The sequence below is a fragment of the Otolemur garnettii genome, unplaced genomic scaffold (genome assembly GCF_000181295.1).
Source record: "Otolemur garnettii isolate 467f Iridium unplaced genomic scaffold, OtoGar3 scaffold00005, whole genome shotgun sequence".
Classification (NCBI taxonomy): domain Eukaryota; kingdom Metazoa; phylum Chordata; class Mammalia; order Primates; family Galagidae; genus Otolemur; species Otolemur garnettii.
In genome coordinates, this window is record NW_003852400.1 from 23,628,273 (window position 1) to 23,652,973 (window position 24,701).

General features: G+C 39.6%; 1 protein-coding gene across 2 annotated transcripts in view; it reads right to left on the reverse strand.

Annotated features, from left to right (window-relative positions):
• SLC25A13 (solute carrier family 25 member 13) overlaps positions 1-24,701 on the reverse strand; it is a 182,941-nt gene that overhangs the window by 77,243 nt on the left and 80,997 nt on the right. For both annotated transcript variants that reach the window (XM_023518825.1, XM_003782693.3), the window contains exons 5-6: positions 13,809-13,948; positions 305-451 (exon numbers count right to left, since the gene is read on the reverse strand). In XM_023518825.1, coding sequence (XP_023374593.1) covers positions 305-451; positions 13,809-13,948 — 287 coding nt within the window. The remainder of the gene's footprint in view (positions 1-304; positions 452-13,808; positions 13,949-24,701) is intronic.

The following is a 24,701-nucleotide window of genomic DNA, read 5'->3' on the forward strand; positions in this document are numbered from 1 at the left end:
GTGGCTGGCGCCTTAGCCGGTTGAGCTATAGGCACCGAGCCTTTCCTTTTTTCTTTAACCAATTAATATATTTCTCTAAGTGATTCTATATTATCTGGACAACAAATTAGCCTACCCACTAAAACTAGCCAAAACACACTCTTTATAACTGCGGGACTCTGTGTGATCACATTAAGAGAATTTTAGTGTTTTAAATAGGGAAGAAACCCTATATAACTTGTAAGCATTGTTTTTAAAAATCTCTTATTTACTGAGCTTAAACCAGATAGAATAAACTGGCTGATCACGGCAAGTTACAACTTACAGCTACTAGACATTCTTCTACAAAAGGAGTCAAGACATGGGGGCGGATGGTGACCATGATGTCTCGAAAGTCAATGGCCGTGACTCTTCCAGTCTTGGCGCTGTCTCGCTGCACAAAGGCTTGCTTTGCATGCTCTAATTGTATTTCCTACAAATAAAGAAAGTGAAATACTTAATTACTACAAATGACTGCTCATTTTCAAATCAGGCTGAAGAAATGGACATTACATCTTGATTTAACAAGCCCCCACCAGCTCAGCAGCAACCCTGAGCTGCTGTCTCCTTCCCTGAGAGAGGACTTGTTGAGACTAGTGAGCATGTCTTGAGAAAATGCACTCACTCCACCTTCAATCTACTACTCGAAGAAACCAAATCACTTCTGTCCTCTGCTACAGTCCAAGAACACAAAGAGATGAAAACTGGAATGAAGTTTGGTAGGTTCAAAGATTTGGCCACACATGGCTTAGGGGACATAGGTGATCAAAGGAAAAATGCCTCAAGAGACATTAACCTCTCTCCAAAGAAACAGAAAAATTCTCAACCACAACCTGGTACACAAACGTGACATAACAACAATTGAAAAAGAGCAGTTGCCCTCTGCTGTTTCTCTGACACAGGGTTTCTAAGCCTTGGCACCACTGGCATTGGTACTTGTTAAGTCTTTCTTGTGGTGGGCTGTCCTGTGCAGCTCTACTCTCTTCCCACTAGATGCTAGGAGCCCCTTCCCCAAGGTCATAGTCATGATGATCAAAAGCATCTCTAGACAAGGTCATACATCCTGGTTGAGGACTATGCTCTAGAATAAGTAACAGATTGCATGTGGGTCAGAGGAGGCAAAACTGTGACAGTAACTTTGGAAGAGTAAAACCTCTGTAAGTCGACCACCCAAGGGACTGTAACAAACTGGGAAGTGGTCAACATAAGGAACTAGGCCTACTGTACCAATATGTACATGTGGTGCACGTCTGGTCTATAAAAGTTAGGTCAACTTAAGGAGGTGCTCAATGCAGGGAGGTGGTCAACTATGGAGGTTCTACTGTATGTTTTAATTCATATGATCTAAAGATAGGAAGTCCAATCATAATCTCTGTTGCGATTCCCTGGGGTACGGGCACACATAAAACAGCCTCCCATCAAAACCCATCATGCGCCACACGGGGAAAGCATCTCTTCTGCAGAGAGCATTTTATTATCTTCCTCACGATACTCTGCCCATTTATCAAATGGGCCCTTAGCATGAGAACTAACTCCTAGGCAGTTAAAAAGAAAACAGCGATGTGTCCCTCAAGGACTTGAAATTATTTAAATGAAGTTTTACTAGCTGATATTAAGGATGACTTACCACATTTATTCAAGTTGTGCAAAATGAATTGTCCCCATGAATTAGTGAAAACTAAAGTGTAAGTGAAATGACATGAATCTGAAACTGCTTTAAAGTATTTGATCTCTTTTTCCTTCCCCCAGAAAGGTGGGAAGGAGAAAGACTGATAAAATATTGATAACAATTAAAGCTGAATAATGGGTATGAATCATTATACTTTCCTCTCTCCTTTTGTAAAGTTTTAAAATGTCTACATTTATAAAATGGAGAGTAAGAATCAGACTTCTGATCCTATTCAGAAGTCTCTTCTCAGTTACAGCATTTGTTGGTTTTGATGCAGCCTGTCTCTGCTGAAACTCCTCTGGGATCCTAATATTTCTGGAGCCTTTTCCACTCACTCCATAAATGGCAGGCATCTGTCAGCCCTCTGTTCTTGTGCCCTCAAGCTCTACTTTCCTAAGCAAAGTGTTCCGTCCCTCCTTCCAGGGTTTCTTACAAGGGAAGCCTTGATTCCCACATCCACATCTCACTGCTGTCTACTAGACCAGAATTTCTAATTACTTAAAGAATACCTCCACATGGGTATCTTGTAAAGGCCATAAAATCACACAGCACTAAACCTATGATTAGATGTCCCTGACCCTGAGCTCAAACTTGGTCCTCTCCTGTGTTCAAAGCTTAATTACTGGCATGTTGTTTTTCAGGTCACCTCACCTAGAAAGCTATTATTTTCAAGTCTTCAAGCTTCCTTTTCCCCAGAGAAAACCAGCTACCAAATTATGTCCCTTGGGCCTTAGAAAGTTTGCCCAAACGTACCTTTTCCTTTCCATTCCTGCTGCTGCCAGATCTGGCCCTGTTTGAACCTTGCCTGAATTACCACCATGGCCTTAAACGTCAATCCGGAGCATGGACTTGCAGTCTGGACCTCTGTAGTCCACTTTGCTTGCATCAAAAGTCAGCTTTCCAAATCTCAGACCTGACCCCTGTCTCCTTCCACCTCTACCAACCTCCGATGGCCCTCCAGCATAAAGATCCATCTCTGAAATGAGACCCTACAGGAACTACTTCGGCCTCACCTCCTGCCATGCCAGGCCCGGCCCTGCCAGGCCTTTCACACGCCAGAGCTTCTGCCCATCTCTTCTCTCCACTTAACATAGACCACTGCCCTTCTTCACATCACCACCTCCTCCAGGCTTAGCTCAAATGCCACCACTTAAGCAAACATAACTAGATTTTGTAACTGAAAATAACTGATGTACATTCCTATGGCTCCTTGTCTGAACCTCAATTATAAGGCTTGTCTTATTCCACCTTACATTCTAATCAGTTGTTTACAGCCTTCCCCAGACCTTGCTAGGGAAAACATACCATGTCCTGTTTATGTCTATCCCATTTATCCTGCTGGGCAGAATGCTTCAGATATAGTAGGCACTCAATAAATGATAGACATTATCATCAGAGACAGGTATTCTCTAAAACCTGCTGAATGAACAAACCATGATCTGCGAACAAAGGCGGCTCTCTATACGAGTGCCTCCAATTCAACAGGAGAGAAGAAACCAACTGTTACACACCCTGTAGTGAAAAATGACCACAGTATGTATTCAATTGAAAGTAAATGAACACAGTCTTCTTTGAATTGCCAGACCCACTGCTAAAGCTATCGTAAGCCAAGATTACTCTCAACAATAGTAGAAGGTATACTCAGCTATTTACCATTTTTCTTAGTTTATAACTCCATTAAAGTCTTAGGGATCCTTAGATAACTGTAGCAAAAATGGCAACTTTTTCCCCGGCCACCCATCTCAGAAAGCAAGAAACCAGAACTCTAAGACCGTCTGGAACTGGGAAAGAGATGTCAAAGTGTGGGCTCATACTAACACTGTAGGACAGGGGTACACTGTGATGAGGACGGTGTCACTACACACTGCTGTGCCTATGCTTCCACGATTGAATATTTACTAGCAGAGATCCCTCAACGGTAGGATAAGAAAGCTCTTTTAAGCCTCAGGAGGAACAACCTGAGAATGCATTTCTAAAAGCTCTTAAAGATTGAGTACATCCTAGAGTCCACAGAGAATAAGAAGGTCGACTGTGCAGTTCTCTACACAGAACAGAGCGAAACATGTAGCTAGGTGTTTCCCCAACTTCAAAAGAAGCTTACTGAAGACATGGGTTGCCTTCTGAAGAACATCTGTTATATCCTGACTCTTCTTCTGAGTGAATAAATGAAACTTTGACCTCAACCAATAAAATAACTATCATAGCAGCATTTGGCTAGTATATATCATGCATCCCATACTGCTCTAAAGCATTTTGTAGGAATTCATTCATTTAATGCTCGCAGCAACCCTATAAAGTAGGTCCTATTAATCTCACCGCAGCAGCTCAGGAAACGGGGGGCTCACCAACAGGAAGCAGCAAAGCTGGAATTCGAACCCTGGCAGTTTCACCTCCCGTCCCCCACACAGTGCTCCTGGTCCTTCACTATGAGCACAGGGAGCCCAGGTAACACCACTGTCAGGGATTTGATTAAAAACATATCTGACGCTTAGATACCTTAAGAGTATGGAGAGTCAGAAACTCAATTTGCTTTTAAGTTTTTCTTAAGGCTCTAGGTTTTGCTACTGCTTATTTTCATGAGAAAATAATAAAATCCCCCAAACTTAGTATTTTTTATAGAGACAGTGAGCCTCATACTGTGGCCCTGGGTACAGTGTTGTGGCATCACAGCTCACAGCAACCTCAAACTCTTGGGCTTGAGCAATCCTCTTGCCTGCATCTCCTGAGCAGCTGGGACTACAAGCTGCTGTCTGGCTAGTTTTTCTATTTGAGTACAGATGGGGTCTCACTCTTGCTCAGGCTGGTCTCAAACTTCTGAGCTCAAGTGATCCACCCACCTCAGCCTTCCAGAGCAGTAGGATTTCAGGCCTGAGTCACCACACCTGGCCCCAAAGTTTGCCACTGAGGCAGAAGCCCTGTAAGCACCCAGTGTGTCAGAACTGTTTTACCAACAACCAGAGACCGTGGAAGAGAGAAACCTAATCCAAAGCCCTTTCCCTGGCCTTGCTTACTTTTTGTTCTCTTTTCCCCAGCCCCAAGAGACTGAGGAGGAGAAAAACAAGTCAGGAGGTCAGTGGGAACTAACCTCCAGGTAACTGCACAAATATTTAATTCGGAAAGGTGCGATCTTTGAAATAAATGACCAGGCTCGATACTCATGGCAGAGTGACTTAAAAATCAACGCTCTCCGCTGGCACCTTGAAAGCTATGTAAGGAAAATCTAATGCATACTTAAGGTTACCAGGAGACTGATGGTTCCTAGATCTGAACCCAGGAGGGATAAAACCGGGACAGAACTGTAACTGTGTGTGCACACAGCTTATGTGAAATGATATTCGTTTGCAAAACGAGGGGGAAGGGAGCAGTGAGAGAAGCAACTGTTACATTCATATATTTAAAGGTTAAGATAATCAGGTAAAAAAAGAGATGTTAGGCTGGCCTTCTACTGTTTCTTAAAAAAAGAGAAGCTATCAAGGTCAGGTGTTAGCACAATACACAGAAGAAGTAGTGAGCCTATGGACCTATGTAGCAATAAAATGGGCTACCTTGTAAAACAGCAAGTTCCCAGACACTGGAAATATTTGTTCAACTACAGGCTGGGGAATCTCTTTTAAGGACTTTATTTTACAGTAGTAGAGTGGGGTATGGAGGCAATGTTTTGACAATATGAAATTTGGAACAAGCACTCAAACAGCAGTCCTGACACTACTACCTGGGAGAGCTCTGGTGATGGTGTTTGCATCTTAGACCCTCAGGTCCTCCTCCACAAAACACAGCAATGCCTACCATATGGGCTGTAAATACCACAGGTCCTGGTATGGGTGACAGGTTTTTAAAAGTCCTTTCCAATATGGAATAGCAGTTCTACTGAGTCAATCTGAACTGGCCACAGAAATAAAACGATGAACATCAGTGTGGGTGGAGAATAAGGTAACAACTGATAATAGGCCAGTGGCTACGCTTACAATTTCGAAGACAACATTTCATTTAAATTCACAATAATTCTGTGCAGGTATTAGCTTCATTTTACACAGAGGCACGTGAAGCTGAGAGGTTAAGGAGGCCCCTGAAGCTGAGATGTTAAGTAACTAGCCCAAAGTCACACAGCCAAGAAGTGGCAAAACTAAGATCTACACCAAGGTGTATCTGATTTAAACTGAGATTCTCAACTACTGCTGTATGCCGCCTTGGGCAAAATCCTAAGTAAGGAGGTCATCAGTAGCTTTGGAGCGATAACCAAAAAAAGACATTTTAAGGAAAGCTTTGATAATAAATTCAATATAAAAATGAATCAAGATAAACATCAAAGAATTCTCATCTTGGATGATGATGGAGATGTAAGAATCTACTGTAAAGGAAAATACTTGAGGAAAGAGATGAGATGACTGACTGCGATTAGAAATTTGGAATGAGATGAGTTTAGTTAACAGACAAAAGTTAAGCTATACTCAAAACAAAGCTAGAGACACAGGCAGAAATGTAGATCCGAGAAATCAAGATAATAGGATTTTAAGGAAAAAACAAAAGGCTTACATTTTACTAAGGATTATTAAGTGCATGCTACCTCCCAAGGACTGTTTTCTTACTTCATCTCTGAATCCTCCCAACAACCTTATAAGCTGAGGCCTGTGACCACTCCCAGTTAGTAGATGGAACAAATGAAGTAAGGGGGAGCTGAGCGTCACATGACGCTCAGGATGAAACTGGAAATGCACCCAAGCGATGGGTTTCTGCAGTCAGAATCTTAACCTACACAGAATACTTACTCCCTTTAGAGTGAGGTCTACCAAAAAAAACAGAAGGAAAAAAAAAAACAGTTGTAGAAACAGATGAAATCATCATACCGTATACAAAGATCCAGCAACAGCAAGAACTGACGGACATATAAATGAGTACAAAAAAAATAAAACCGAGGGCCTGAGACCTTGCAGCAAACCCGGAGAGCTGGGAGGATGGCATGCCCCTGTAAAGAGAGTTCTTCACGATCCCAGGCAATAGGGGTGCTTACTAAATGGTGCTGCTGCAGTTACCACTGCAGAGAAAGGGACCCTCCTGTCACCTGGGGCCAGAAGGTCCGAGAGCCAGGGGGTTCCACAGTCGTCTCTAAGGCAGTTCTACTCAAGCACGTGAGAGCAGGCCCAGTTTCTCCCTGGTGTTTGCAGGGAGCTGCCTTCTCTCCCCTGCAGTATGCTGCTGCGGGATGATTAACGGAATGGGCTTTTACTGCTGCAGTTTCCAACGACTTCAACACACCCATTCAGATTGCTATAGAGAAAAAAAAATCAAACTCTTCAAAATTGCTAGTTGTACAGAAATAAACATATATAGGGGTTACACCACTTTAGGTCTAACATTCATGCTTCTAATAGTTCCAGGCCTGTCATTTCCTTAATAATCTCCAATTTTCAAGTGGGTATATTTTGAATGCAAAATATTCTCTCCACCTCTATTCAGACATGCAAGTTTGTGCTTCGGCCTGAGAACAATTTATCAGGAACAACAACAAGGAAAAAAAAAAAATAGAACCTCAAAAGAATAGTGGATTCAGATGATTTATATTATAAAGCCAAAAACATCAAGAAAATCATGGCTAATGTGTATTGTATTTTTGTGTTTCGTACAGTTTTGATTTTGTTTTAATCCAAAATTTTAACAAAAATACCTAGTTAAAGAAATGACTCAAAATTCCCTTTTAGGTGGTAGAGGATTCTGGGCAAAGTACGGGTGATTATCAAAGCAAGAAATGAAAATGTATAAAGAAGGTCTGCTTAAAAATGTTGGTATTATATTTAGCCCTACTTCAAACAAATTCTGTATTACATCAAGTAGCAGAACCTCTACTATTTAAGTATCCATTTTGTCTTAATAACCCTGTGATAATTGAGGAAAATAAATTCTAAGTGAAATAAAGATTCACATTTTTTCAAACTGTGACAATGAAACTTTGCAATGAAGTAGGTAGAGAGATAAGCACTTCCCACTCTTGACGTTTTTCTGTGAGCCCGTATTAAGCCACCAGACTTTCCGAGCTCAGGTGAAATTTCATCCCCAAGGTCCCACTGGGTGGGACCTTTAATTAAAAGGGTCGTCAGAAGCAGTGTTGCCCGTGGCTCTGCCTTCACAGCAACACCTTGGCAGAAACCAAATACAGAGCTTTTCCATCTCAATTTCCTTGCTCCTCTGATTTAACATTAAACTGCACAGTGGGTAACAGCTTGGGGAGATGCTGTAGAGAGTGCTCATTTTTACCAGGATGTTAGAGTAAAAGCCTGCACAACAGGCTACTCAACAGAACAGCAAGCTGACTCGCACCACGGACACAACACCGCAATGAATCCTGATTTCCTTTGCCCAGAGAGTGAAAAGTGTGCCTTATGAATGGAACATGGCCTGCATCTAATTGTCTGAGAGACCAGGATCACTCCACCTCTGGTCATCCATCACTAAACCAGCAATAGCTTCCATGTGGACACAGAAGAGGATCGAGTAGTCTACTGGAAGAGTTGCGGGCAAACAACATTAGCCACCTTTACTCACGATTTCCTTTTGGAACACAGTGTTCTGTGATGCTGCTGTATTTATGACACAGTGCCAAAGCTACATCACAGGCCCCATCTGGTCCAACTTAGAATGAACATAAAAGGCACATGTTGAAAATGCAAGCACAATGTGGTTTGGCGGTATTAAAACTTCATGGTCTATGGATATTTTCACTAATACTGATGACAAGTTGGGGGACAAAGGGGAGGTGCAAATGGCCCAGGTTACTCAATCCTAAGTAAGGACCTTGTTAACTGTCCACCAATCTGTTTAAATGACTGTAGCTTCAGCAAGTGATTATTTTTTGTTAGCATATAAAATCCCTTATTAGTTTCAAAGCTTGAGAATTTGGTGCTGCTATGGCTGAAGGTATGTTTTCTTCTGTCTGGCGTTGGTGGTAGGGAGCAAGTTCTGTTTTAACATATGTAGCCTTTTGTGTTGAAATTTCTGCCTTCTACCAGAATGCATGACAAATATAGTAACAAACCATTACTCATGGTGACTATGAAGCCAAGATACAGATGACCAGCAGCAGCAAATCTCTGGCTTCTAGGGCAACCACCAGCACCTGGGAGCAGCAGACTTCCAGGGCTCTACTCTCTAGAGCCCAGAACCTGAATGACCCAAATGTCCATTTTATACAGAAAGGAAGGAGGCTGACCCAACGGCCAAAATAATGGTCAATCTGAAAAGGCCAGAATTGTTTAAGGGCGTTACTGGCATGAGAATGCTTTGGTATCCAACAGGGTGATAATGAGTACAAACATCTTTACCAATATGGATGGCCAGTCCGGGAGGCCACATATAACTCTGAACCTCATATTCTACTTCCAGCTCTATCCAACTATGATTCACCTATGTGGGTTTCATCATCCTCTTCTGACAAGACGAGAACTTGAATACACCTATAGTAAAATCCTCATAGCCTTGTGATCAGGGCTCTCTGCTGGGTCAAGGAGTCCCATTCTTAAACTCTGTGTGGTAAGGAGACATCCAAGAAAATGTTTTAGCCCCATACCCTCTCAAAGTCAGCTCTTCTGTCTGTTGACTAATTAATGGAACCCCAACCTCAAAATCTGGCCTCCACCAATTCTGAGTATTGCTGATTTCTCGATGATGTCTCTTCCTCAATCAAGAGGAAGGCCTCTGAAAATAGAAAAAAAAATCCCTTATTGAAATAAAGAGTAGAATTCTAAAAAGCCCAAGTCTATAGGGGCCACAGGGAGGGCACCTACAGTACTATCATCTTAACTCCAAGAAACTACTAAGGACTTGATTCTATCTGGCAATTAAAGGGCAGGGGTCAGGAATGCTACGTGTCCAGCAATGCATGACTGGGTGTCCCCATTCAGAAGCAAGGCCCCTTCCAGGAACACACAGTAACTACCCATAGCCTTCTCCCTGGAAATAGTGCAGGAGAGTAGAAACAGAATCATATTCTTGAATCCCTCCCAGACCTGTGATCTTACTAAAGAAGCAAAGCTCTAGAATAGTTGCTCTTTATTCTTTTGGGATACTCCTTTGGGAATCTAATGAAAGCTATGAGCCATTTCCCCAGAAAATTACCTGTACATGCAAAATTTCACCCTAGAATATGTTTATTCTTTTGCATTTAATAGGGGATAATGATAACTACCTTTCAGAGTATTGGAAAGATGCTATTATCAGAAATAGAATATTTCGAAGCACTTTGTAAATTATAAAGATTGTACAGATATTAGGTACTATGATTACTTCTTCTTTTTGAAAGTAACTCAGTACAGACTCTATCGAAAAATTCGGTATAGGAGCTTGAAAGAACTTTCATTCTGTGCCCCAATGCCTACGACATCCACTCAAAAAAATGGCAAAGATCTGAGCACCTGCGGCAAGAGTTTATGCTACAAAGGAGCAAATTCAGAGGGTGCACATTTTCGACCTGCATGCACGCGCTTCTTTGCACTGTCAGATGGATGTGTACATTCCTAGAGTCACACATTACGAGAATCTCAATAGCTGTCATCTCTGCACCTCTCAGCCCTGTGCACAAGGCCTCCTGACAAACCTACCCGCTCAGCAAACGTGCTGAATTGGATGGTCGGTCCCACATGAAGAATCACAACACAAAAGAAAAAACAAACAGGGTAGAGAGTTTTATGTTCCCATGGTTTATGAACTGGAGTTCCATCGTGTATAGAATAGAAACATTTGTCTAAATCATTTTCTAAAAAACTAAGTACATTAAAATCCATTTTTAATCTACAAATCATAAAATCAGAGCCTTGCTCTAAGAGCTGAGAGTAGACTTCTGTGAGAGGTTGACAGAATGTTTTAAAATATACAAACATACCCACGTGTAAAACCGTATTCACATTAACACCGCCATTCATGAAGTGAAGATAACAGAACTGGGCATTAAAAAAAGGAGCAGTAAACATAATAGTATAAAAGACGGGGTAACAGAAATGTGACCTCCCTCCCCTTTGAAATCCTTCCATATCAGAGCAACAAAAGAGCAGGAAAGAGGCTTTATGTCCCTGTAACTTGCTTTAACATTAGTAGTTAGATGCAAATGAAGGAAGGTTACCTTGAAGAATACTGAAGTGATTCACTGCTTCATGAATTTTATAACCAAAGCACCAGAAATGATAAACCATGTTACCACAATGCCCGTGACAGCTTCCACCTTAATGGGTGGGGACTTGTACAGAGCATATACAGGTGAACATGTGAAACAAGTAAGAGCCTCACGGTGGCTTCTAACAGACTCACACTTGCTTATAGTAAAACATTAAATGAGGAAAAGAAATGGAACTTGCAGAAAATGGCAATGACTCCTAATCACTCACGTGCATGTACATACACATGGGTAACAGCATGCTGGCGAAAACTAAGTTGAGCTATTTCCTAGGACCTCTCAATGGAACAGAGTTGTCTCTGTACAGGAGTCAGGCTCCCTGGATCCACACGCACGTCTCAGCTGTCCCTAGAACTGCCCCTCTTCCTCTTCAGGTGACAGGTAACAGCATGCACGGTTTTTTCACGTCTCAAGCAGCCAAGTATCTGCCTTCACAACCTTGGCACCAGCCAGGGAGCTGGTACTTGTTGCTGGTGCCTGTTTCTAAGCCTTGCCCTAGAGCAGAAAGGTGGGTACGTGTCTGACAAAGCAAGAGCCTGAAAACACAGGAGATTAAATTCACTTACATCTTTAAGAAGCTAGCTGCATCCAGAAAGGAGCTCAAGGGAAGCAAACAAAGCATCTGAAGTACAGGTCTAAAGTGCTACCTGCATTCCGAAAGAGTTCAAAGAAAGCGAACGATACTCGTGAAATGTCTGAAATGGTGGGGCGTGACCCAACGGTAGACATCAAAACTGGCATCCATCAGTGAAGCCTCTCATGACTCACCCAATAATTCCTGTAAATCGGGGTCTGGAGTGGGGCACAAAACCAAGGCCCTCTGGCTGACATCATTAACCCTGTGACCATTTTACTCTAGTGAAAGTGTAGCGCTTCCATTCTGACCAGTCATACCCATCGCATGCAGGGCACTGTGGGATCTTTCCATGTACCCTTATACAATGGAGTCAAATTTAAGTGTATGCTCTACAAGTTACAGCTGCAAACATAACCAGTAATCCCTGAGTCATCTAAGCCTTGACTCTGGTTTCCTCATATCTTGAGGAAGGCCTAGAAGCTGCTGTGACCTTATTTAAAATGGACTCCATTCAACATAATTGACATTTGCTTAAAGGGGGAAACACCATCACCCTTACTACTGTTAACATCCCATTGAGATTAAATAATTAGCCTGTGTTCCATAGGCAATCCCAGACATTTGTCTCAATAACATTACTCTAATTATTCCTCATCCAAATAAATATCACCTCCTACTGTGCACCAATGCTCTGTGTAAATAGCAAAAATCCAACAACTTATAGTACATTCTCCACCTTCGTTGGTAAATTTATGTCCGTAGAGAACTGAAAACAGGGATATTTTTTAAAATTGTCAGAGTGAGTTTAAAGGATCTTGTTTTAAGTTCCCGAAGCCCTGGAAAAGAAAAGCAAGCTGTAAAGCACGACAAATTCTATACATCACAGCAATGCTACTAAAAGTTAAAAAGAGAAGCACCCACTGAAGTTCATCTACTGTGGTGCCAGCTCCTAGGAAGGGATGCCACAAAAGGCTTCCTCAGTGAGCACCAAGGCACAGTGCGCTCGCATCAGCCCGAGCAACCTCCACCTCCACCCAGAACTGGGTCTCCACCCACACTCCTTACAATCCTCTGTGAAGGTCCAAAACATGGAAAAAAATTAACATGCCCACTAACGACATGTCTAGTAACAAAGAATTGAAAGTGACCTCCCTGGCAAATGGTTCCTCAAGATGAAAAATTTATATACTAAGTGAATCCTCTTAAATGACTCTTTTAAAGCAGGCGTCCTCAAACTATGGCCCACGGGCCACATGCAGCCTGCCTAGGATATGTATCCGGCCCGCTGGGTGTTTTTGCTGCTGCTGCCAGTTCTGCTTAGTAGCCGACTCATCCCAGGGCCTGCAGTCCGGCCCTCCAATGGCCTGATGGACAGTGGACTGGCCCCCTGTTTAAAAAGTTTGAGGACCCCTGTTTTAAAGCATTAGATTTAATAAAGGATAAATAAAATTTAATTATTAAAAAAATGCATCAAAGTCCAAAAAGAGAATGGTTTATCAGAGACGTATATATTATATAGATCCTCTCCTCTAGTGAATAAATGTTAATATTGTAATTAAAACATTTTTAAATCTTGCTTTAAATTGGAAAACTACACTATAGTCATATTTTGTTAATAATCTTTGGCTGGCATAACCAGAGTCCCAGTGATCTGATCCTAATGAAGGGGTGAAAGGAGAGAAGGGTAGGAGGAATTGGGAAGATGGACCCCAGAAACACAGACAAATCCCACAGCATTTAACCTGTGGGAAGCCAGTGCTCACGTGCCCTTAGAGCAGTGAGCTGGCTACACACTGGAACTACCCAAGAAGCTTAAAAGCCTCCAAATGCTCATGCCCTCCCAAGCCCCCTCAAATCTAATCTTTAGAGATGGGTCCCTAGCAACAATAGTTCTGAAAGCTCCCCAGGGGATCCCAATATGCAGCCAAGTTTGAGACCCAAGACTTAAATTTATAAAACATCTCAGATTAAACGATACTGATACTGATACTGATAATAGTTATCTGTCCATTTCTTAGGGGAATACAAAATATTGGTAAACAGTAGTAGAGCCAGTCATAACCCAAAAAAGTTCCTTTTTTGCCCCTCTGATCCTAAGTGACCTTGAAGAAATCACTTGATTTCCTGGGGACTCAAATGTGTATTCCTTTTAAAATGAGGGGCTTCTACACAATCTCTTGATGCCATTTAATGCTATGATTTTGATATATTAGTAAGAAATACTTCCAAATAAGGTCAGTTTTGGCAGGGTGAGAAAGTTTGCAGGAAATCAAGAGTTCAGGACTCAAACTAGTACAATATCTTTCCATATTATGTATAAATGTTATACAATTTAATAACAGGTTTTTCTTATTTACTCTTTCTAGCTTTTTAAGAGCTAAACCCACCAGTAAAAACTGAGTGAACTCTGCGTAAGTCAGGTGTCTTTTTCTTTCTTTTCCAAAATGTAGTTGCACAAATTCTGAATCCCAGTTAAACGGAATATGTTGGTGAATTGTGGTCTGTCCGAAAACTTGCTTAACATCCTCTGAAAAGAGAAAATAAAAGTTGATTAAAACAAATCAGGTTCTGCCTTTTAAAATTTGTTATTAAATGGATATTACTATTTCTTCTTATAACAAAAATCTTCAATTTTAAACACACACACAGGTTATAAAACCACAGCAGAAAGAAAAGTTGGAATCCTCATGGAACCTGCCAAGAATTCAAAGAATCCCACCAAACAAAATAAAGGGGCAAAAAACATCAAGAAGTCTCTCTCTCTCTTTCTTACACTCACATACACACACGCACACACACAGCCAAAGGCTGTAGAAAATAAAAGTAATAAACTAGAACTATTATTATCTCATCTGTTTGTTTCTATATATATTATTTAGTAGGTATAGCAATAGAATTCAATCTTTAGTGGCTGGAAACACAAACATATATAATATTATACAAGTCAATATTACACAAGACTACTCAATATAGTCTCTATCAACTTATTTAAAAGTTATTGGGAGATCTAAAAATCAGTTAGAGCCCTAAAAATGGAGACTTTACCTTCTTCATGTTTACATGGATGGAACTGGAAAATGTTCTTCTTAGCAAAGTATCACAAGAACGGAGGAAAAAAGTATCCAATGTACACATCCCTATTATGAAACTAATTTATAGTTCTCATATGAAAGCTATAACCTAATTATAGCCCAAGAATATGGGGAAGGGAAGGGGAAGGGGAGAGGAGAAGGGTGGATGGGTGGAGGGAGGGTGATTGGAAAGATCACCTCTATGGTTTGTCTTACAAGGGTACAAGTGAATCTTTCTAAAAGTAGAGTATAAATGTCTTAATACAATAACTAAGTAAATGTCATAAGGTCTATGTTGACCAGTTTGATGAAAATATTTCAAATTGTATGTGAAAACACTACACTGTACCCCATGATTGCATTAATGTACACAGCTATCATTTAATTAAAAAAATAAAAATAAAAATCAGTTAGAAAAAAATTTGGAGCACATACAATATTCAACACCCCTAAGACTCTACTTGAGCTTTAAAGAGTCCAATAATTTATCAAATCGCTTGCACTTGAAGACAAAGAAAATGGGAAGAGAAACCAGTGGCTCAATTTAACTTTTCTCTGCTCTTAAATCTTGACATAAATTCTCAAATTGTCCAAATAATCCCACTGCAGGACGGGCTACCAAATGTGTTGGTACTGATTCCTCACCTCTTTTCAGCCTCTACTATAAAACTGCAAGAGAAATGACAGAGGGGAAAAAGAATATGAAAAACTGTACTTTTCTAAAGCTACATTTATTAGTCTCCCTCCTAACAGAAGTGTATGTTTCAAAGATGGAAGAAACACAAATCATTACATTAATAAATTTTTCCCTGGCTTTCACATCATTAAATCTATCTACCAAACAAGCACATTTTTATGAGCAAGCTGTGCCCGATACCACCTTCTTCTTCTTTTTTTTTTTTTTTGGCTTCTATTTTTAACAAAAAAGAAAAAAAAGATTAAAGTTCTTTGGTTCGCTAAAGGGTGCCAAACCCCTTGGCACAGGTTCTGCTGTTTTCCCCCAAATTTCCTACTTCCATCTCTATTATACCCACAAAGTTTTTATTCCATGCTTTTAAAATTTCCAGAAATTTTTAAAGTCGTGCCATGAAGAAAGAGTAGTGCCACCATTAGCATAAGGTGTATTTGCACAGAGAAGGCAGTAAAAATCAGAATTATGTGGGACGTAAATTTTATAAAAGGTGGCAGAAAACCTCAGATTGGCCCTGATGAGGACAATAAAATAAAAGTTTTAAAGTGCAACCCTCAATTTCTCTGAACTTATTCTGTGTTCTCCACTTTTAGGGGGGAAAAAAAAGATGAGATATTAAAAAAATAAGGGAATCCAGAATGAGGATTTTTTTTTTTTTTAAAGAAAAAGAGATTCCTAGAGGGTGTGACCAGGCATCAACAAAAGGAATTAATTAGATATTAAGGAGACTCTCTTCTGGGTCTTTGTGAGAAGAAATTACTGAATTGAATTTCAAATGACGCGGGTTCAAATTCTACTAATAATAGTAGCTAAAATTTCTTGGGCACCCAACACGTACCAGGTATTATTCTAATGGCTATATGTATAAATCCCCTAATATCTTAATGTGTGATTTTCTTCAGTAGCAAAACGTATTAACTAAAATAATCTGTAGCTCCTTTCTAGTTTTATACCTCTGCATGAAGTAGGGATTCAATGAAGACTCCCATACTCTTTTTTCTTTCTTTCTTCTTCTTCTTCTTTTTTTTTTTCTTGAGACTAACTCTCACTCTGTCACTCTGGGTAGATTGCTGTGGTATCATAGCTCACAGCAACTTCAAACTCTTGGGTTTAAGCAATCCTTTTGCTTCAGCCTCCCAAGTAGCTGGGACTACAGGCATGAGCCACTATGCCTGGCTAGTTTTTCTATTTTTTAGTGACAAGAGTCTCACTCTTGCTCAGGTGGATCTCAAACTCCTAAGCTCAAGCAATCTACCTGCCTCAGTTTCCCAGAGTGCTAGGATTACATGTGCGAGCCATCACGCCCAGCCAAGACTCCCTCAACCTTCTAATCTAGACCAACAAATCATCTAATGAGAAATGACATTCAAATGATAAAGATGTAATTTCCTTTAAAAAGCAAATAATTTTTTACAAGATGAATACAATTTTGTACTATAATAAAATTAAAAATATGCACAAGCAAAAATGGCTCTCTGTGCCAGGCACACAGTGGCTCATGCGTATAATCCCAGCACTTGAGAAGGCAGAGGCGAAAAGATCTCTTGAGGCCAGGAGTTTGTGATCAACCTAAACAGCCCAGAAACACCCTGTCTCTACAAAAATGAAATTACAAATTAGCTGAGTAATATATATAGCCCAAGGTACTGAGGAGGATTGCCTGAGCCCAGGAGTTTGAGGCTGCAGTGAGCTATGATCAGATCATTGCCCTGTAGCCTGAGCAACAGATTGAGACCCTGGCTTCTTTTTATAAAAGAAAAAAAGGCTTTCTGGTCTATCCTTGGTTAATTTGAAAATTCCTTTTGCCAAGTACTCTGGGGAAATAAAGTTCTAAGTTAATAACAAAAGGACAAATCAAGAAAAAAATCCTTCCTGTTCTTGACCTCTCCCTTTCAATGCTCCATAGAAAGTAACAACAGGGGTGAACGAAACAGTTGGCACATACAGCTAAGCACCCATTATCCATTTTTATCCTTATAAGGTCTAAAATTATAAATGTATAAAAATAAATTTAAATTATTCAAAAATTACTTAACGAATTTACAATGGGTCTCATCCTAACCAATTATCTTATTTTTCCTATAATTAAAGGGACTACTATTTACTGTTTGTTAGAGTTTAGATATGAGTCCAAAGCTCTGAACTCTATACAGAGCTTTTTATACGATTCTATAATTTCTCTCTTATGCAAATGCTGCCTTAAGTCTTGAAATCTAGACACTCTGGATTAGAGAGCGACACATTATCTTTAACTTATCTCAATTCTAAAATCTGGCAATCCTATAGACATGCATTACTGATAGTGAATTGTTTTTAAAAAGATCTCTATTGTATAAAGATGTTTGTATATATTTATTGCCAATCTCTTATTTCCAAATACATTACTAGGCCCTAGCAGAGGCTCTCTCTATTTTTCACTTCTAGTCTTCCATTGGGGCTGGCACTATGGCAGACATAGAGCAATTGCTCACTCAGTAAGGGCTGAATTTACTTGCACCAGAAAAGGTTTATAATAGATAGTACAACAGATGAAGGATAATGGTATCAACCCTCTGAGGCATTATAGTTTCCCTCACTGAGAAAGGATTTTATCAACTATTTCAGTGAAATGTAAACTATTAGTCTTATTCATTAAAACTCTCTATCCCACTCCTAGACTGACGAGTTAAATCTAGTGAAAGGTAAAAAATTTATATTTTCACTAGTATTCCAAGATGCAAGGGTCCAGGCCCTCAATTTGGAAAAAAAAACAAAAGTAAACTGTATGGAAGGGTTAGATTCACTCCTTATTAATTTTTAACATCCTACTGAAGCAGACCAAAACACAAGAGGAAGGGAAAGCAGCTCTCCACACCAGGTGGTATAATGCAGGAATGTGCAAACACAGGTCATGTGTGGATCTGGAAGGATCCTCAGGACTGCCGTGTTGCACAACGTGAGTGCTCGGCATTCACTCCACGGTCCAGGTGACTGGTGCCTCCTGGAGCTGGCAGCGTACCAAAGCACATGACCCTGAGAACGCACCCTCATTTTCAGCTTCTTCGGCTGTTCTAGCATACCACCTATTGTAGGAATGCCAGTCCTTAGCTAGCTAGCTATCAAACCCCTAAACAGCATAGCTTCTGAGCCTCATATGTGGTCCTGTGGGAAGAGGTAGGGCGGTAGGAGATATGGGACTGTATCCAAGCCTAATCCATGAGAAATAATAATCCAACAGCAGGTCCACATAGCACACTGCAAGGGCATTGCAGTGGGGTCCTCCTGGCAAGGGCTTAAGGAGAGAGATGCTTACAAAGTGGGAGAGAAGCCTTCTTGGAGCAGACCAAACTGGATCTGGGTTCTGGAGGCTGTCGAGGATGCACTCAGACGGACCTGTGAGGGAGCCTTTCAGTGGAGAGCAACGGCAGGAAGAAAGGTCCATTTCTTTGAAGTGAATCAAAGGTCCAGTTACAGTGCTTTGGAGCAAAGCCACCTGGGATCACTGAGACATGACAGATCCTGCTCCAGGGAGCCACAGACATTGGCACCACCTGCCAGCAGCAAATATTATTATTTTTAAGCCCCCAGGACTTGACGATACATTTATGGTGAAGAAAAGTTTGCTATAAAAAGAACACTTGGCCATAAAACTGTACAGAAAAACAAGGGCCTAGAGTTGTTTACCACTTGGTACAATTTCTACAAAATTTATTTTTCACTCTCTTGACCTACCTAACAGGATTATGTATCCAAACATCATAAAATTGCCAAGCCCATTCTAACTGGACAAACTAAATGATATGCAAAAGATGAGACGAAACCTACCAATATTCCTACTCATTTTCACAGCTAATAAACTTTCCAAAAATAAATTATTAATTCTTGGCACTCTGGGAAAACTCACATATTTTCTCCAAAAAATGTTTTATAGGCTCATAACTTCAAGAATATTTCATTCTGCTCTGAGAAATCATTCTTAGACATTCATTTTCTGAAATGTTTGCTCTGTACATTTTTTCCTGCAGGCTCATGAACAGAAACAGTATCTATAAACCCAATAATCACAATAGGTTCCTGACATTTCCCCTCACCTTGGAAGAAGTTATAATACCAGCTCAGGTTAATATTCCTTCCTCCCTTCAAGAGGCACAAATAGTTTTCTTGCTTTGATTGTTTAAGATTCCCAAATGCCCTGTGAGGAAAGGAGGAAAGAGTACTCCTCTCACTTGATAATCAGTAAATCAGAAACGGAAAACTAAAGCGATTTTCGAGTTCAACTGTGTTACTCTGGCTCCCATGGGCAATCCCCTAAGCTTTATCATGGAAGATTCCAGGAGTCAAACGTGGGGTTGCCCTCTCACTAACCCCTACTATTCCCTGACCTTTCTAAAACTCCTGGAAAGCAAAAAGGAAGCCCCAAATTTCAGCTTCTTAGGTTGTCTACTTGGTTCAGAATAAATCATAATCTACACTGAGAGCTTTCAAATAAGCAGACCTATCACTAACTTAAAAAGAATTAGAAGGTCTCTCCTGGTCTATAATATAGGACCTTAAAATCTCACCCCCAGATAAGAGGTCATATAGGTAAAAAACAAAAGAGAATTAGCATTAAAATGCTAATGCAGCGGCAGGTATATATTTTGGGCATATAAAGTGGTGTTTTTCTTGGTTCAGCCACTCTTCCCTAAAGTGAAAGCTAATTAGAGAGCTTATCTTTTAAAGTAAAGTACAACTGTCATTAATTCAGTCTGCTAAATAAGCTATGTTTGGAAGGCCTACAGTTCCCATAATACCACCAAGTAACAGTGGTGTTATTTAAAGTAGGACCTTCCCAAATAAGCTCAAAAAAACTTAGAGTTCATTGTGGGGCTTTGCTTTCTCTAAAAGTCTGCAGCATTTTTAATATCATAAAAACATAATTACAAATTGGCAGTTGTTTCTTTCATAATGATAACCTCAAAAGGTCAACTATTATAATTTCCCCAAATTAATACATTTCCCAGGCTACAGAGTATGACTGTAATGGGAAGAGTTGGGACTTTTAAAAGTCAGGTCACAAATGGCTTAATCTTATATATACAAAGTCCTGAGAAATCTACTAAAAAACTATTAAAGCTAAAAAAGGAGTCCAGCCAGGTTGGAAGATACATGATTAATATGCAAAAATTAATTTTTCTGTATTTATATTTGAAATGAAATTAGGAAAACAACTCCATTTTCAATAGCCTCAAAAAGAATACTCAGGAATAAATTTAACAAAAGATGTGTAAAACTCACACATCAAAAACATTATACAACATTACCAAAAGAAATTAAAGTCCTAAATAAAATAAGAAGACATTTACTTATGAACATGGATTAAAAGACTTCATATTGTGAAGATGGCAATACTCCCCTAAGTTAATGTTAAAATGGCAATATTCCCCCAAATTATCTCCATAGTCTATGTATTTCCTACAGGGAAGAAACATGGTGCAAATCATGTACCTAATAAGGAACTCTGAAATATACAAAGAACACTCAAAAGTCAATAATAAGGTAAATAATCAAATTTTAAAATAGCAAGGGATATGAATAAGGGTTTCCGTAGAGACAGCATACGAATGACGAATAAGCCCACGAAAAGGTGTTCTACATCATTTGCCATCCTGGACAATGAAAATCAAAACCACAGTGAAACAATACTTCACCCCACTAGGATGGCTACAATTAAAAAGATTAACAACGATTAAGTGAGGGTGTACATTGCTGAGAGGAATATAAAATGGTACAACCACTTTGGAAAACAGTGTGGCAATTTCTCAAAAAAGTTAAACCCAGAGTCAATCATATATACTGCCCAACAACTGCACTCTTCGGTACCTACTCAAGGGAGATGAAAATGTGTCTGCACAAGAACACGGACATGAACGTCCGCAGCAACATTATTCATAATAGCCAAAAAGCAGAAACGACCCTTGTGCTCATTAGCTGATGGGCAGACTGAAGGTCTACCCATTCAATGTTATATTACTCATCAACAAAAAGGAATAAAGCACACACAAAAACGTGGATGAACCCTGAAAATATTATGCTACATACAAGAAGCTAGTTACAAACCATACAAATTAGGGGTTACCAGCACAGGGAGGAATTGAAGAAAACAAGGAGGGGGTATTTTTAAGGTGTGAGTTTCTTGTTGAGGTATTGAAAATATTCTAAAATTGAGTGTGTTGATAGTGGTACAAATCCAAGAACGTTTTATAAAACACGGCTATATACTTTAAATGAATGGGTGATTTGTATCTCAGTAAAGTCACCTAGGAGCGCCAGAGATCGACCTCTGACATAATGAGTACTACTGGACAAACTACTTACTCTAACTCACTTCTCTAAATCTTTAAAATGAGAATAAAATATTTATCTTAGAGGGCTGTTCTGGAGCTAAGCCTAGCTGGTAATATACAATGTTCTAAACATCGAAGGTGACGGTTAGAACGGTAAAACTCCAAAGCGTAAGGTCATAATTATCAGGAAAATTATTATCTGGGCACCAAATATTTACAAATGATACAAAAAAAAATCAGGCAAAGTATGATTTGCAAATATCACAGCTGATACATTTCTCAAAAACCAATAATTTTCCTCAAATACTTAAAATCCATCCTTCCCTGAGCTCATATACTAAAATTTTGAATGAAAAAATTATCAAAAACTAAGTAATTTCCCATTATGTTTCTTAAAGTATAAAATTAAGATTCAAAACTTCCAGTCTTTACTCTGAAGATCTTTCAGATACTAGAAATATTTAATTGGCAAATTACTTGCACATGCCATTAAGTGGTTAGACTGAATTTGTTTTTACAAATTCTATGGGCTCTCATTCCTGAACCTCTACCATGCTATAATCTGAAATCACTGAGGTCTTCACTTATGCAAATTTTAACTTTCTACATTTTGTTTCCATACAGAATAACCAAATTAATGCACTTTAATTTCTAGAAGATTCACTTTATGAAGCAGCAAATCAATGAAAAAGAGTTTCCCATTAAAATGGAAAAAGATTCATCAAGCTATATTATTTCAAACACTAAACTCTCTCTCGCTTTCACTGATTTTACAAATTCCATTAATACAATAAACACAAAAAGGATGTTTGTATCTGAAAGTAATCCCTCTGGAGGCAAAGAGAGGGCTGGGGAACAGCCCATGACTTTATCTCTAAATGGCTTCAGGCTTTTTCTCTAAGGCAGGCTAAAGCCTCAGGAAAGTTGTGGTTTTGCTCTAAGGGAAGTAATATTCCACCCTGCTGATATGGTTAACAACAGCTTACAGGGCCATCCTCTTTTAAGCAGGGAGAAAAAGACAAATTGTTGAATTCTAAGTTAAATAACATAATGGAGTAAGTGGATGCAGGCCCATCGCTATCTACTGCCATACGCTCCAATATCAAGGTTGCCATTTCAAACTCTTTTGACAAGTGCCTTTTTATATTAATCACAGTTAAGGGTCTGAAGAGGAAAGAAGTATGCTGGCTACAATTCAGATTCGCTCAAGGAACTTCTAGAGGGAAAATGGTTGCCATTAAAACAGAGTAAGTAGAGCCTAAGTACTTCACATTAGAATTGAGTTCTCTATAAGCCCCTGAAAACTTTTTCTTAATTATTATTCTGGACATGTAGGTACAGTAGTGATCAGTATCTTTCAAAAAATGAGCACACGCAGAGTCCAGCTGAGCCAATACTATACTGCAGTCACAGATGGCGTTGGCATATGTGAAAAATAAAAGCTAACTTAAAAGTCTTCCAGTTCTATACTGAGAGAGGTATGGAACTACTCTGATTTGAGGTCATGTGGCATCCTAGAAAGGATACTGTCCTCCTGGAGCCACAGGACAAAGCTGTGGTTCCTATGAAATTAGTCACCTTCCCCCCCCCCCCCAGGGTATGTTTCCTCATCCATGAAAGAAAGCCATAAATTACACCAGCCATTGTTCAGCTGAAGTATGAGGTATGTTCCCTTGGAGAGTTTGTTTAAAACACATTCCCAAGCCCCACGCCCCAAAATTCTGAAGCAGATGAGATGGAGCCAAGGAGTCCACAGTTGTAACCGGCATCCCCACACCATTATTATACAATGAGAACTCATGGTCTGCTTCATTGATAAGGATCCCTCTTATTCTAAAACCTGATGGATCTATAAATCCTCAAGATTAATACGCTGGTTAAGTGATCACAGTGAATGCGCCAACTGAGATGTTTTCAATCTATCTGCTAAAAAAAGTATTTCCAATGGGGTAGTGTAAATCATCAGGCACCTTTTATGATAGCACAGTGAAGGCGCATCAGGCGCATCAGGCACAGTGAAGGCGCCAACTGAGATGTTTTCAATCTATCTGCTAAAAAAAGTATTTCCAATGGGGTAGTGTAAATCATCAGGCACCTTTTATGATAGCAAAAGTAGGTCAATTAAAATGATGTTTGAAGGCACAAAGCGGACTGTGGTCACTCTCCAGATGTGTAAACTTGCTTTAATCATCTGGTGTATGCTAATTATTGTCAACTTTCATCAGCGCTGAAGAACATAACCAAAAAACTCCAATGCTTTGAAAGTCTTAAGATGCTACAAAGAATCCTAATTCATTCTCTAAATGCAAGCATAATATCTGTATTATTTAAAAAAAAAAAAACAATTTCCTAAGCTAGTTTCCTTAGATGGATGTTATCAAAAATAATTTTCTTGCAAAAGCATTAACATACATTTAACCCTACTTAAATGCTTCAAGAGCAGATGTACTACAAGTGTACACCCACAGTGATCCCCTATTAGTATAAAACTGTTTTATTTCAATTAAAATGTCTTAAGTATCCACCCCCAACATATACCTAAACTGTAATTTTCTCTGAGAACTTCCAATATGTTCTTGATTTTGTTTCCTTTATCAACCTATCAGAGCAAAAACTGCCTTGCAACTGTTGGAAGAAATCAGTCATTAAGCAGCAAGATTACAGCAAATTTTCCAATTTAGAAAAACTGTATTTTTTATCTCTGTCTTCTACTGAAAGAATAATGGTATAATTTTACTATTTTTAAATGAGGAGTACAGTTTAAAATAGTCTAATTTTCCTGAGGTCTCAAGTTTGAGGATTTTGTGGGAAGCTTTTGTTCTCTCCACCTTTGTTTCCTATTCATCAGTTTTCTTGGCCCTCTATTGGACACACACACACACACACACACACACACACACACACACACACGAGGCCTGCCCCCACCAGCCTCTCCACACCCTGACAGTCTTCGGAGGAACAGTTACCCTTCAGGCACTAGTTAACTAAGGAGTGGCTTCACAAGGTTATCCCAATTTACTCTCCAATTGACATTCTTCCACCCTCTCAACAGGCTGGCCTTTTTTTTTTTTTTCCCTTCCCTATTTTTAAAATGGAGTGATGAAGTAGCAAAAAGTACAATATTTTAGCCATTTGAGCATGGACAATTCTCAAATTATCCCACCAACTGGAAGTGCTCTCTGATACTACTATCTTTCAAAATTGAAGCCATTA